Source organism: Mustelus asterias, chromosome 7 (assembly GCF_964213995.1).
Source record: "Mustelus asterias chromosome 7, sMusAst1.hap1.1, whole genome shotgun sequence".
In the NCBI taxonomy this organism is placed as follows: domain Eukaryota; kingdom Metazoa; phylum Chordata; class Chondrichthyes; order Carcharhiniformes; family Triakidae; genus Mustelus; species Mustelus asterias.
The window spans coordinates 48,400,080-48,413,397 of record NC_135807.1 but is presented as its reverse complement, the minus strand read 5'-3'; the positions used below and the strand labels follow the sequence as shown (position 1 = coordinate 48,413,397).

Below are 13,318 nucleotides of genomic sequence, written 5' to 3'. Positions count from 1 at the left end.
CATTCATTTCTGGGATGTGGCTGTTGCTGACAAGACCAGCATTTATTGTCCATCTCTAGTTGCCCTTGAGAAGGTGGAACTGAGCTGCCTTCATGAACCATTGCAATCCATATAGTGCATGTACACCTACAGTGCTTTTAGGTGGAGATTCTGACTGGGCAACAATGAAAAAACAGTGATATATTTTCAAGTTCAAAATGTGTGAATTGAGAGGGAATATACAATTGTTAATCTTCCCATGTCCCTGCTGCCCTTGTTCTTCTAGTAGTGGTCTTAGGCTTTGAAAGTGCTGTTGACGAGATTGCTGTTGGCGAGTTGTTGCACTACATACTGTAAGTAGTACACACTGCAGCTATACCATAATGGTGGTGGAGCGAATGAATATTTAAAATGCTGGATGAGGTGCCAGTCAAGTGGGCTACTTTGTCTTGGATGGAGTCACATTTCTTGAGTGTTGTTGGAGCTGCACTAACTGAGTCAAGTGGAGCGTATTCCATCACACTCCTGACATGTTTTTTGTAGATAGTGGACAGGATTTGGAGTCAGGAGGGGAGTTAATTTTTAGAGAATTCCCAGCCTGTGGCCTGCTCTTGTCACCACAGTATATATCTTGGCTGGTCCAGTTAAGTTTCTGGTCAATGTTGACCCCCAGGATGTTGTTGGTAGGAGGGCTTGGAGATGATAATGGCTGAGTTGTCAAGAAAAGATAGTTAGTTTTTTCTTGGAGATGGTCATTACCTGGTTCCTGTGTGGTGCAAATGTTATTTGCCACTTATCAGTGCAAACTGAATGTTGTCCATATCTTGCTGCATGCTAATATGGACAACTTTGTTATGTCAGGAGTTGCAAATGGTACTGAAAAATGTTCATTCTTCATTGTGCACCCCACCTTTGTCATTATGATAGAGGGAAGGCCCACTGATAAAGCAGCTGAAGATGTTTGGGCCTGTGACACTGTCCTGAGGAACTCCTGCAGCAATGTCCTGGGACTGAGATGATTGGCCTCCAACAACTATCATCCTATCTGCAGGAAAATTATGTTCATGGGAGTCAGGAAACATTCATTTTCAGTTTTGAATTCTGCAAATATTTCTAAACCTAATGATAGTGCCACAGCCAGGTGAAGAAGGATCAAATTCCTTCTCTCTTTGTTTGAGCACAACAGGTTTTGGTCCTTGTGAAGGATATCCTTGCCAATACACACACACGCACAAAGTTCACACATGTACAAATACAGATTACAGAATGGGGGAAGGATCGTTTGGCAAAATTAGAATCTATAAACAAAATATAGTCTGTAGTTTGGTGACTCAGCAGGCTTCAGGCTAAATCCAATGTTCTTGATGCTTCTGATTCAAAGATGTAGATGACAGAGTTGTCTGTTCTTCGGGAGACAGTCGTGTTGGGCTGGATTCTTTCAAGAAATTTATTTCTGCAATGTGGCATTCCTAAATGATCACAGTTAGCAAACAGTGCTCAAAGCTTACCAGGAGGCCCTTGCTTAGGTTTTCTCCCAAAGCTGCTTGTCCTCAGTTCTGCTCAGGAAACATGCTTGTAATATACAAATGGTTGGCTTGTCATGTGACCTTCCTTTCCGACTGCAAGAGGGGTTAAAATATGAGAGACATTTTTCATGTACTCCAAAGGTGACTTGATTAGCTCACGTATAAGCTAACTCAGCCAGGGTGCTATTATCCAAGCTATTAGCCTTAATGGTCAATCTCCAACAGTTGAATACTTCAGTTCCATGGGGCGGCACAGTGGCACAGTGGTTAGCACTGCTGCCTCACAGCACCAGGGACCTGGATTCGATTCCCGTCTTGGGTCACTATCTGTGTGGAGTTTACACGTTCTCCCTGTTTCTGCGTGGGTTTCCTCCGGGTGCTCCAGTTTCCTCCCACAGTCTGAAAGACGTGCTGATTAGGTGCATTGACCCGAACAGGCCCAAAGTGTGGCGACTCGGGGAATTTCGCTTCATTGTAACTTCAATGAGTATTAATGTAAGCCTACTTGTGATACTAATAAATAAACTTTATGAACTTTTGATTGCAAAAGATGCCTTGCTAATGAGACAGGAGATGTGAGTCCTTCACTCTTCCCAAAGTCTTAGATGCTCGAATGACTCCACTCCAATGAACTGGAATGTGGAACATAGAATAATGAAGATCAGGACATGCCATCCTGGGCCATGAGTTCAAGACACGTTAGTCTCTATTATTTTAAAAAGTCTGTTTTTTTCAAATTAAATTCAAATTTCTAGCCTATGGATTAGAAATCATTAGTTGGCACAAAACACATCTTCATGACAATAGAATCCTAATCCAAGGATGAGTCTTCTCAACAGTGCCAGAAAATATTGATTTATTCCTCAAGTATACTATAAAAAAACTGAACAAAAATGATGAACAATGTAGAAGTAGGCACCCACAATTGGAATTGTCTACCAACTAAGGTAAGCAAAACAAATATCTATTGCATTAGTAGACCACTTGGGCTGTGATTTTTCCCTTCTCTCACATCAAACTATAAGTAAAAGAAATCCAAGCTCTTGACTCGATTCTTAGATACACCTCCATTAGCCTGCAGCAAGGAAATGCCTTTCCCTGGAAGGAAATGTAGGGCTAGATTCTCCGACTTCACCCACAGCTGGGATTCTCTGGTCCCACTGCAGTGAATGAAGATTTGGTTGAGCACCAACTTCTCCATTCTCACTGGCAGCAGCGGCGGGGCGTGAACAGCCAGTGAGTTTTGGATCAAACATAATCATAGAATCATAGAACAATAGAATCCACGGCACGGAGACTGAACCTGGGGCCCAAACTGGTCCATGCTGACCAAAATGGGGCACCTGAATTGAAAACTTGGTTCACTGTTCAATCTGCACTGGTGAAGTTGTGGATTAAGAACAAATTACCTGTGTATATATCAATGCTTTCAGGGACTCTTAACTTTTGTATGAACTTTTTGAGTAGAGGCTTCTTGAATTTTCCGCAAATCATATCACAGTGATATTCTTCTTCGGATTTGATCCCGTCATCTTTTATTTCTTCTTGTTTAACTTCTTCCCTTTTGTCTTCTTTTGGTTGAGGAAGCTTCTTGACTGGAGCTGAGCAAAGGAGAAATATATATAAATATTAAATCATATTTCCCATGTCTTGCCAAACTACTGAGATGTTTTGTGCTCCAAACTTACTTTAAAAAAAACCTGCAAAATTCTTGATTAAGCTCCTTTGACAACACGTATAGACAAAAATGTGAAATGTAATTTTGCAATATTAATCAGAGTAATTGGAAATAATCAGCTACTAATGGATTTCCTGTAGCTCACAGATAACATTTGAAAGAATTTCAATCCTTAAATTAATTGTGGGGCTGTTTCCTGATGACCTTGTGCAAGAAATCAGCTAATTATAATTAAATGTTCAGCATTTTTATCATAGATTGCATTATTCTAGGAGGACCAGTCCATCAAGCAATGGATTATCAAATACCAGCTACTCTTAGAAGGTTGGAGGTCATTTTCAAAACTGTCCTGCGATTGAGTAAAAAGAACGGTGGGTGCTGATAAGAGGCTGTGTTCTTCCTTTTAGCTCAAAAGCAAAATATTGCAGATGCTGCAAATGTAAATTAGAAACAGAAAATCAGCAGTTCAGGCAGCTTTTGTGGAGAGAGAAGAGTTAATCGTTCAGGTTGATGGGATTCATCAGGACTATAAACTAAGGGATCAAAATTGGATTGCTCCTGTTTAAAATTGGGCATTGGGGTTGCAATTTGTGATTAGCCCATGCCCAGTCCTGTTGAGGGAGATAGCACTAAAGCCTTAAGCTACCTCCTCATTTGAATGATTGCAGTGTTCAGTAGAGCGTGATCTGCGCTTTTGGCTGGCTGAGCACTCCACAGGAGGTCCATCAACTTGAGTGGCTCGCGCATGTTCGTTCCTTCATCTGTTGAAGGCAGTCTTCCACTCTTAAAAGCGAACAGCATTAATTGCACAGAAACTACTGCTCACTGCCTCTAGTGCAAGTGGTTGCAAGGCAAAGGATACCTTGTGGAGCAATAGACAACTGTACAGGCTCCAAGGCTTCTGATGTGTACTAGAAGTCTTGGTTCAAGAAGTTGTCAAAAGGATAGAAGCTATGGCTGGAATTTTACCAACTGCAACAAAGCCCTGACATCGGAACCTAAAGCAGGTGGCATAGCTGCATAGAAGCGTGACAGAAGTGGGAGCATGGTCTTCTCAGCACTATTCAATTAGTGGCTAATAGGGCATGGCAGACAACCTGTTAAGAGGTGCAGGCAGAAGGAAGTATTGGCCCAGGCCATCTTTAAAAGGCAACAACCCGGAAGGGAACAGCTAAGGAAGTCTGGCAACTCTGGAAATAATGACATTCCAGGCTCATTTAGTGTCTCCCGGAAAGTTTTCCTCCAAGCTGTGCAGGCTCAAAAGGAAGTCCAGTTCCCTGAGAAGGGGAGGAGGAGGCTGGCTTATTACACCAAACAGGTATAGATGGAGATAGCAGAGGTTGGTGAGCAGCCATTAGGTGATATACATATGTCTGGCAGAGTTCCCAGAGGCTTTGCACCCATGCATGAATGATGGAGGAGTCCATCCAGTCCATGAGTGCAGCCATGATTCTGGCATAAGCGCCACCCATGACATCCTCCACTGAGAAAGTGGCAGCTTTCATGGAGAGCCGCATCCAGCAAGCCATGCAGTGGATCCCACAGATATGTGCAGACCTGCTTGCCATCACGTTTTTCATGAATTCAGCAATGGTTAGGTGAGAGGGATACAAGATGCCTGAAAGCATGGTCTGGAACTCAAACACTTCAGGTTAGCCCCGGGGGGACAACTATGTTCTGAAAGGGAAGAAGAGTTACTGCCTGAAGCATTTAGGGGTTCCTCTCACGGAGATTCGGCATGGTGGTTCCACTGTCCTCTGAGATGGCGGAGGCGCGCAGGAGGCCCTCCCATATGTTGGGACCCACAAGGCCTCAGGCAAACAGAGGGCAACACTCACAATCGCCGAAGGCCACAGAGCAGAAAAGTCAGAAGTATGCCTCCATCTTAGCTGATGATGCAGGGGGAGCACATACAAGTGCATGCGAATATCATTGGGTGGAATCTGTTGCGATTGTGGTAACCTCCCCATTTCCATGTGGGCTGCCCGTCGCTCCTTGCAGCATTGAAAATCCTGTTATCTCGTGCCATGTATCCAACCACTAGTTTCTGTTCGATTAGGGAGTAAATGAAGAAGGATGATCTCCTGTTGTACAGAATCTCTATCACCTCTCAGATGCAACAAAGGTTTACGTTTTTTAAGCTATTTATTAGTGTCACAAGTAGGCTTACATTAACACTGCAATGAAGTTACTGTGAAAATCCTCCGGCGCCTGTTCGGGTACACTGAGGGAGAATTTAGCATGGCCAATGCACCTAACCAGCACATCTTTGGACTGTGAGAGGCAATTGGAGCACCAGGAGGAAACCCATGCAGACAAGGGGAGAAGGTGCAGACTTTGCACGGACAGTGACCCAAGCCAGGAATCGAACTGACGCTGGCGCTGTGAGGCAGCAGTGCTAACCACTGTTCCACCATGCTGCCCAAGGTTAACAAACTGGGAAATATTGGCAATATCATCTGGTCCTGCCTAGAATTATCCAGTTGCGTAGAGGTTGCAAGTGACAGTGAGTGACCTTAACGGCAATTAGCAGTGCTATGAGGTTTCAGTTCCCGTTGAAGGTGGTGGTATTGTTCCGTAGCCAACTCTTTGGTGAATTGCAAATGCCTCAGGAATTGCTCCTGGCTGAAGTGGAAGTAGAAGTGTTCCCTGAGGTCCATAGGACCTACTGTGGAGAATTCTCCTCCTCCTCCCTCTGTGCACAGCTTCCCGCTCAGCAACCTCAACTCCATCCCTCTGTCATATTGCAGACCAAGACGGACTGTGACTAAATCCCCCATCACTCCATCAGGCTTTCTGCACATAGAAAACTTCTCTGACCTTCCTAACCCCCAAGTAGCAGCCTCTAAGCCGCCCTATCCTACCACATCTGGATGCAGCTACATTCCCTCCAAAACCCAGCAAGTCACCAAAACGCATTCAGTACTTCATCTTTGCAAAATCAAGAGTAAGTCAAAAGCCCTCCTTACCTGCAGGTTGGATAGCTGGACCATTTAAATAATGCCAGTGGGGAGTCTCTCACGCAGCTAAGTGCATGGACGTGTGTTTAACTGGGATATTTAGGATATGGTGTTCACTGGAACAGTGTGGTCTTAATTGACAAATGGTTTTCAAATCAGCCAACTGAACAATGGATGGTTGAACTCAAAAAGTTCCTCGTGCTTTACATAGTATTGTTGAGCATAGATTGTGAGCACCTTAAGGCTGTTTGACAATTGGCTGGTGGAGCTGAGTAATTCAAGCCACAATGCCAGTGGAAGGATTTTATATCAGTGTAACCTTTTGCAAGTAATAAAAACAGGTAATACTATTACTCTTAATGTATTATGGAATGCCAGAGAGGCAGTCTAAATGTCACAAAGTGTGAGCATATTATGACCACGTGAAATGGGAGTGTGAGACAGGAAGACTCAGGAACTTACTAGTCACTTTTGATAATTGAACTATTATTTGGATAAATGTTCCTATGTTTTTGACAAACGTCAATAATGTTTTTTAAATAAACAGCTGACTGGAACCATCACATTTCTGGATTAAAGTTATATTTTTAAAGTTCATTTATTAATCACAAGTAAGACTTACTGCAATGAAACTGCTGTGAAATTCCCCTAGTTGCCACACCGGCGCCTGTTCAGGTCAATGCACCAAACCAGCGTGTCTTTCAGACTGTGGGAGGAGACCGGAGCACCCGGAGGAAACACAGACACAGAGAGAACGTGCAAATTCCACACCGATAGTGACCCAAGCCGGGAATCAAACTCAGGTTCTTGGCGCTGTGAGGCAGCCATGCTAACCACTGTGCCACCATGCCACCCTCAGTGTGAGGGCGGGATATTACGGCCTCGCTCGACCTGAGACCAGAAAATTCCACCTGAGGACAACGGACCTTCCCATTGTCTGCCCCTCGCCCACTCCGATTCCTGTGGCGGGTGGGGCAGTAGAATTCCGGCGATCCTGCAGCCACCTTCTGAAAAAGGAAAGGGTTCCCAGGACAAGGAAGGACCATTTAGCCCATTATGTCAGTTCCTTCTGAAAACCGTACGCAGTCTACTCTAGCATGTACTCTATCATACTCATTGAACTCCGTAAGAGATGTTCATAAAGAAAAGCAAGTTTACTTAGTCCTTCAAACTTTATTCCCTAATACTGGAAATCCAACATTTTGCAAGATTCTTAGCTGCTTTCATTTTAGATCATATTAAAGCATTTGGAACCAAAATTAATGTAATCAAAATAAGCCCAAAACAAGCTTTGGTCTCTGAACACAAGTGCATATTATTAATTACATTATCTCTTGATACATTACTCATCAGTTTACATGACTAAATGTCACGGTACATTAATTACCGCCTGTTACGTGATTCATTAGTTACCAGACCTTTGCTTCTCAAGATAGAACTTACAAACTGGTGGAGTTTCTTCTGCTGAAGAGCTATCCTGATCAAGTAACTTTTCTTTATACAGCGATGTCCTTTCCCGCATACGCGTCACTAAGGTCTGCAGCTGTACATCAGCTAAATCACTGTTAAGTACAGGTTGTTCTTGGTTACATTTATCGCAGGATGAAATGCTGCAAAATAAAAATGTTGCGAAGAAACGCAAAAATAAAAATTAACACTTATGCACAAAAGATATTTATAAGATATAAATTAATTCAAACTATTTGGAAAACTCATTAATCAGGTCATTAATTAGTTAATCAATCATTAGGTGGCTACGTTCTTATGGCTGTAGTGGTGATGTGATTGGGGTGGCACGGTGGCACAGTGGTTAACACTGCAGCTTCACAGCGCCAGGGACCGGGGTCAATTCTAGCTTTTTAAAAATAGAATCCCTACAGTGCAGAAGGAGGCCATTTGGCCCATCGAGTCTGCATCGACCACGATCCCTGATGACGGGTCATCTAGACTCAAAACGTTGGCTCTATTCTCTCCCCACAGATACTATCAGACCTGCTGTGATTTTCCAGCATTTTCTATTTTTGTTTCAGATTCCAGCATCTGCAATATTTTGCTTTTATCTGACTGTTCATTTGCTTTGTGCAAATTGATGGCAGTGGCCACCTCGGCAACATTGCACTTCAAAAGTAATTCACTGGCTGCAAAATGCTTTGGAACACACTTGGAACACTGAAGGTGCCACATTAATTCAACTTTGCTCTTTTTGTAAGAATCTCATGTTATTGCATAACCTCAATTCTACATGCCAGCATGACACCCATACTTCAATGTTTTCAGCTTCTCCTGCGCAGAAGGCTAGTGAGCTGCAGATGCGGATTAATATAATGCCTCTGTGATAACAGAGGTCTGGGCTGGTTTGGGTAAAGTCATGGATACAGTCGTGATACATTCCCACAAGGGGAAAGGTAGAACAACCAAAGCCTGAGCTACCTGGATAATGAAAGAGATAGAGAATAAAATGAAGCAGACAAAGGGGGCATGGCACAGAGCACCAGTTGATAATACATATGAAAAGCAGACTGAATATGTAGAATTCAGAGGGGAAGCAAAGAAAGAGAGACAAAGCAGGAGTTTGAGAAGAAATTGAGAGCCAGCATAAAACAAAATCTGAAAGTGGGAAAAGGGTAGTAGGTGAACTAGCAGAACGATTAGCGACCAAAAAGACCGAGGCACAGAAGGGTACATGACTTGAGGTACTAAGTGAGTACTTGCATCTGTCGTTATCAAGGAAGAAGGCACCATTGAACTCAAAGTAAAAGAGGAAGTAGTTGAGATGCCGGATGGGTTAGTAATTGATAGAGGTGATATTATAAAAGCTTTCAATAATTTCAAGTTGATAAGTGACCAGGACCAGCTGGGATGCATCAAAGAACATTGAGGAAGTGAGGGTGGAAATTGCAGAGGTACTGGCTTTGGGTGGAGTTGGCACATTCTCCCTGTGTCGCCACGAGCAGCCACATCTGAAGGCTTCCCAATGCAGGGACTGATGCACTATCAATCGAGTCAAGACTAGTTGTGAGCAAGACAAATAGGCTTTTACTAGCAAGAACTTGGAGCCATCCCTGTCGGTGATCTGGTCTGAACTGAGGGCAAGGGGGAGGAGCCACTGCCTTTATACCCAGACCAGGGGGAGGAGACTTGGGCGGAACCGACAGGGATATGCCACATATACAGGTACTGAAAAATACTAACTACAGTGGTTAACCACTACAGATAACATATAACAGTGGTTTACCACATTCACCCCCTGTTTAAAAAAGAGTCCGTCGGGGGTGAGGCAGAGTGAACAATATTTACAATATTTACAGATTTCGTCTATCCGGAGGCTTGCTCTTCTGCTGCGATCGCCGTAGTGCCAGTTCCGACGTGGTTTCAGGTCGCGGTGTCGTTTCGAGCGCCGGACCGTAGCTGTCATCCGTGGTCTCATCCGCCCATCGGGTGCGTGGTGACGACTCCTGGGGCTCAGGCGAGCTGTACACGGGGGCGAGAGGAGTGAGTAGTGGTTCTGACATGGTAGGGACAAAGTCGGGGGTTGGGGTGAGGGGTTGGGGGTTATAGAGGTCCCTGAGTCACCTGCGGGCACTAGGTCACGGATAGATACTGTGTCCTCCCGCCCGTCGGGTACAGCACGTAGGCGTACTGGGGGTTGGCGTGGAGGACCTTCTCAACCAGGGGGTCAGACTTACGGGTCCTGGCATGCTTCTGAAGCAGGACAGGGCCTGGGTATGCCAGCCACGAAGGTAGTGAAGTCCCTGAGGAAGACTTCCTGCGGAACATGAACATCCGTTCGTGGGGGGGTGGCATTGGTTGCTGTGCATAGGAGGGACCTAATGGAGTGTAGTGCCTCCGGTAGGACCTCTTGCCAGCGGGTGACTGGAAGACCTTTAGACCGTAGTGCTAGTAGATCGGTCTTCCAGACAGTGGCGTTCTCTCTCTCCACCTGTCCGTTACCCTGGGGGTTGTAGCTGGTAGTCCTACTTGAGGCTATGCCTTTGGAGAGCAGGTACTGTCGCAGTTCCTCACCCATGAAGGAGGATCCCCGGTCGCTATGGATATAGCTGGGGTAACCAAACAGAGTGAAGAGGCTGCGCAGGGCCCTAATGACTGTGGCCGTGGACATATCTGGGCAGGGAATTGCAAAGGGGAAACGTGAGTACTCGTCAATGACATTGAGGAAGTATATGTTGCAATCAAATGAGGGGAGGGGGCCTTTGAAGTCGATGCTTAGGCGTTCAAAGAGACGGGTGGCTTTTATGAGATGTGCCCTGTCTGGCCGGTAGAAGTGCGGCTTGCATTCCGCGCAGACCTGGCAATTCTGAGTTATGGACCTGACATCCTCAACTGAGTAGGGCAGGTTTCGTGCTCTAATGAAGTGGAAAAACCTGGTGACCCCTGGGTGGCAGAGGTCGTTGTGGAGAGCCTGTAACCGGTCCACCTGCGCACTGGCGCATGTTCCACGGGACAGGGCGTCAGGTGGCTCATGGAGCTTCCCGGGCCGATACAAGATATCGTAATTATAGGTGGAGAGTTCGATCCTCAACCATAATATCTTGTCGTTCTTGATCTTGCCCCGCTGCGTGTTGTTGAACATGAAGGCAACGGATCATTGGTCCGTGAGTAGGGTGAACCGTTTACCAGCTAAATAGTGGTGCCGGTGCCGCACAGCTTCCACTGTGGCTTGGGCCTCCTTTTCGACAGAGGAGTGTCGTGTTTCGGGGCCTTGGAGGGTTCGTGAAAAGAAGGCCACGGGTCTGCCCGCCTGGTCAAGGGTGGCGGCTAGGGCGAAATCAGACGCATCGCTCTCCACCTGGAACGGGATGGATTTGTCTATAGCGTGCATAATGGCCGTTGCAATGTCAGCTTTGATGCGGTCGAAGGCTAGGCGGGCCTCCGCCGTCAAGGGAAAAAGGGTGGATTTTATGAGCGGACGGGCTTTATCCGCATAGTTGGAGACCCACTGTGCATAGTACGAGAAGAAACCCCGGCATCTTCTCAGTGCTTTGAGGCTAGTGGGGAGGGGAAGTTCCAGGAGGGGACGCATACGGTCGGGATCGGGGCTGAGGACCCCATTCTCCACTACGTACCCGAGGATGGCGAGGCGGTGTGTACTGAATACGCACTTCTCCTTATTGTAGGTCAGGTTTAAGGAGACTAGCCATGTGCAGGAATCTGTGGAGGTTGGCATCGTGGTCCTGCTGGTCATGGCCGCAGATGGTGACGTTATCCAGGTACGGGAAGATAGCCCGCAGCCCGTTCTGGTCCACCATTCGGTCCATTTCGCGCTGGAAGACGCTGGTGACGCTAAAGGGGACCCTGAGGAAGTGGTAAAGGTGACCATCTGCCTCGAACGCCGTATATTGGCGGTCCTCTGGGCGGATAGGGAGCTGGTGGTACGCCGACTTCAAGTCAATGGTGGAGAACACCCGATATTGTGCAATCTGATTGACCATGTCAGATATACGGGGAAGGGGGTACGCATCCAGCTACGTATATCGGTTAATGGTCTGACTGTAGTCAATGACCATTCTGTGTTTCTCCCCAGACTTAACGACTACCACTTGTGCTCTCCAGGGGCTGGTACTGGCTTCGATGATCCCTTCCCTGAGGAGCCACTGGACTTCGGACCTGATAAAGGCCCTGTCTCCAGCACTATACTGCCTGCTCTTGGTGGCGATGGGCTTGCAGTCAGGAGTGAGATTCACAAACAAGGAGGGAGGGGCGATCTTAAGAGTCGAGAGACTGCAGGTGGTGCGTGGTGGGCAATTTAGACGCTGCTGATTGCAAACGGAGAGCGGGGGGAAAGGCCCATTATCCTGTATAGTGACACTCTTCAGATGGGTCATGAAGTCGAGCCCCAGGAGTACGGAAGCGCAGAGATGTGGCAGCACGAGGAGCCTGAAGTTATCGTATACACCTTCGGGGTCACCACGCAGCAGCCGAGGACATTTACAGAGCGGGATTGCGATGCCATGGAGATCGTCTGCTGGACGGGCCACACGGAAAAGGCGTGTCGGCGCACCGTATCAGGGTGAATGAAGCTCTCCGTACTCCCACTGTCAAACAAACAATGCTCCCTGTGCCCGTTTACCTCAATGTCCATCATGGACTCGGCAAGACGATGACGCTTCGTCTGGTCCAGGGTCACCGATGTCACTGTTGAATCCTGCAGATAGCTGTAGGGGGCTGATGAGGTAGGAGATGGCGGCCCCTGCTGGTCACTCACGGCCGTTGTCGGCCAAGATGGCGGCTCCCGCGGGTCGCCGACGGCCGATGACGTCATCCAAGATGGTGGCCCTCGTGGGTTGCACGCGGCCGGGGTCGCCCAAGATGGCGATCCCCGCAGGTCGCACGCGGCCGAGGTCGTCCAAGATGGCGGCCCCCGCGGGTCACACGCGGCGCTCGTGGATTTGGTGGTAGACTTACGGCAGGCCTTGGTGTAGTGCCCCTTCTTCCCACACGTGGAGCAGAACGACTCCCTCGCCGGGCAGCGTTGTCGGGGGTGCTTACCCAGGCCGCAGAAGTAGCATTTCGGGCCTCCAGAGGTTGCTGCAGTGGTCAGGTCACCGGTGAGGCGTGGGGCGGCGTAGGGCTGTGGTCCTCCCGGTAGCGACGGCCGCGGTGTCCACGATGCGCCCACGTGGGCAGGTGAGTAGGCTTCGAGGTATTGTGAGGTCACTTCTAGGGATTCAGCCAGTTGCACTGTTTTCTTTAAGTCCAGCGCACCCTGTTCCAGCAGCCGTTGCCGGATGTAAGTAGTTCCGATGCCCGTGACAAAGGCATCCCGGATTAAGTCGTCTGTATTCTGGGTGGCAGTCACAGACATACAGTTACAGTCCCGGACATGCAGACGCAACGCGCGCAGGAACTGGTCGACTGATTCACCTGGCTGCCGTCTGCGCGTAGCGAGGAGGTGTCTTGCATAGACTTCATTAGGCCGTTTATTATACAAGCCCTTTAACAGTTCGATAGCGGTCGTGTAATTTTCCGCGTCTTGGATCGTCGCATATACTACGTCGCTTACCCGGCCGCGGAGCACCTGTAGTTTGTCAGCACCTCTACTGATGGCAGTGGAGGCTTCGATGTAATCCTCGAAGCATTGCAGCCAGTGGTCAAACGTGTTTGAAGCTCCAGCAGCTTGTGGGTCCAGATTCAGCCTTTCGGGTTTCAGTAACTGC

The 13,318-nt window shown here is 47.4% G+C and overlaps 1 protein-coding gene across 1 annotated transcript in view; it reads right to left on the bottom strand.

Annotated features, from left to right (window-relative positions):
- The window catches only part of LOC144495472 (cyclic nucleotide-gated channel beta-3-like), an 84,633-nt gene extending 75,075 nt beyond the window's left edge, over positions 1 to 9,558 (bottom strand). The window contains exons 1-4 of the mRNA XM_078215489.1: positions 9,450 to 9,558; positions 8,375 to 8,573; positions 7,587 to 7,753; positions 2,915 to 3,106 (exon numbers count right to left, since the gene is read on the bottom strand). Of these exons, the coding sequence (XP_078071615.1) occupies positions 2,915 to 3,106; positions 7,587 to 7,753; positions 8,375 to 8,573; positions 9,450 to 9,558 (667 nt within the window). The remainder of the gene's footprint in view (positions 1 to 2,914; positions 3,107 to 7,586; positions 7,754 to 8,374; positions 8,574 to 9,449) is intronic.
- Positions 9,559 to 13,318: the final 3,760 nt, after the last annotated feature.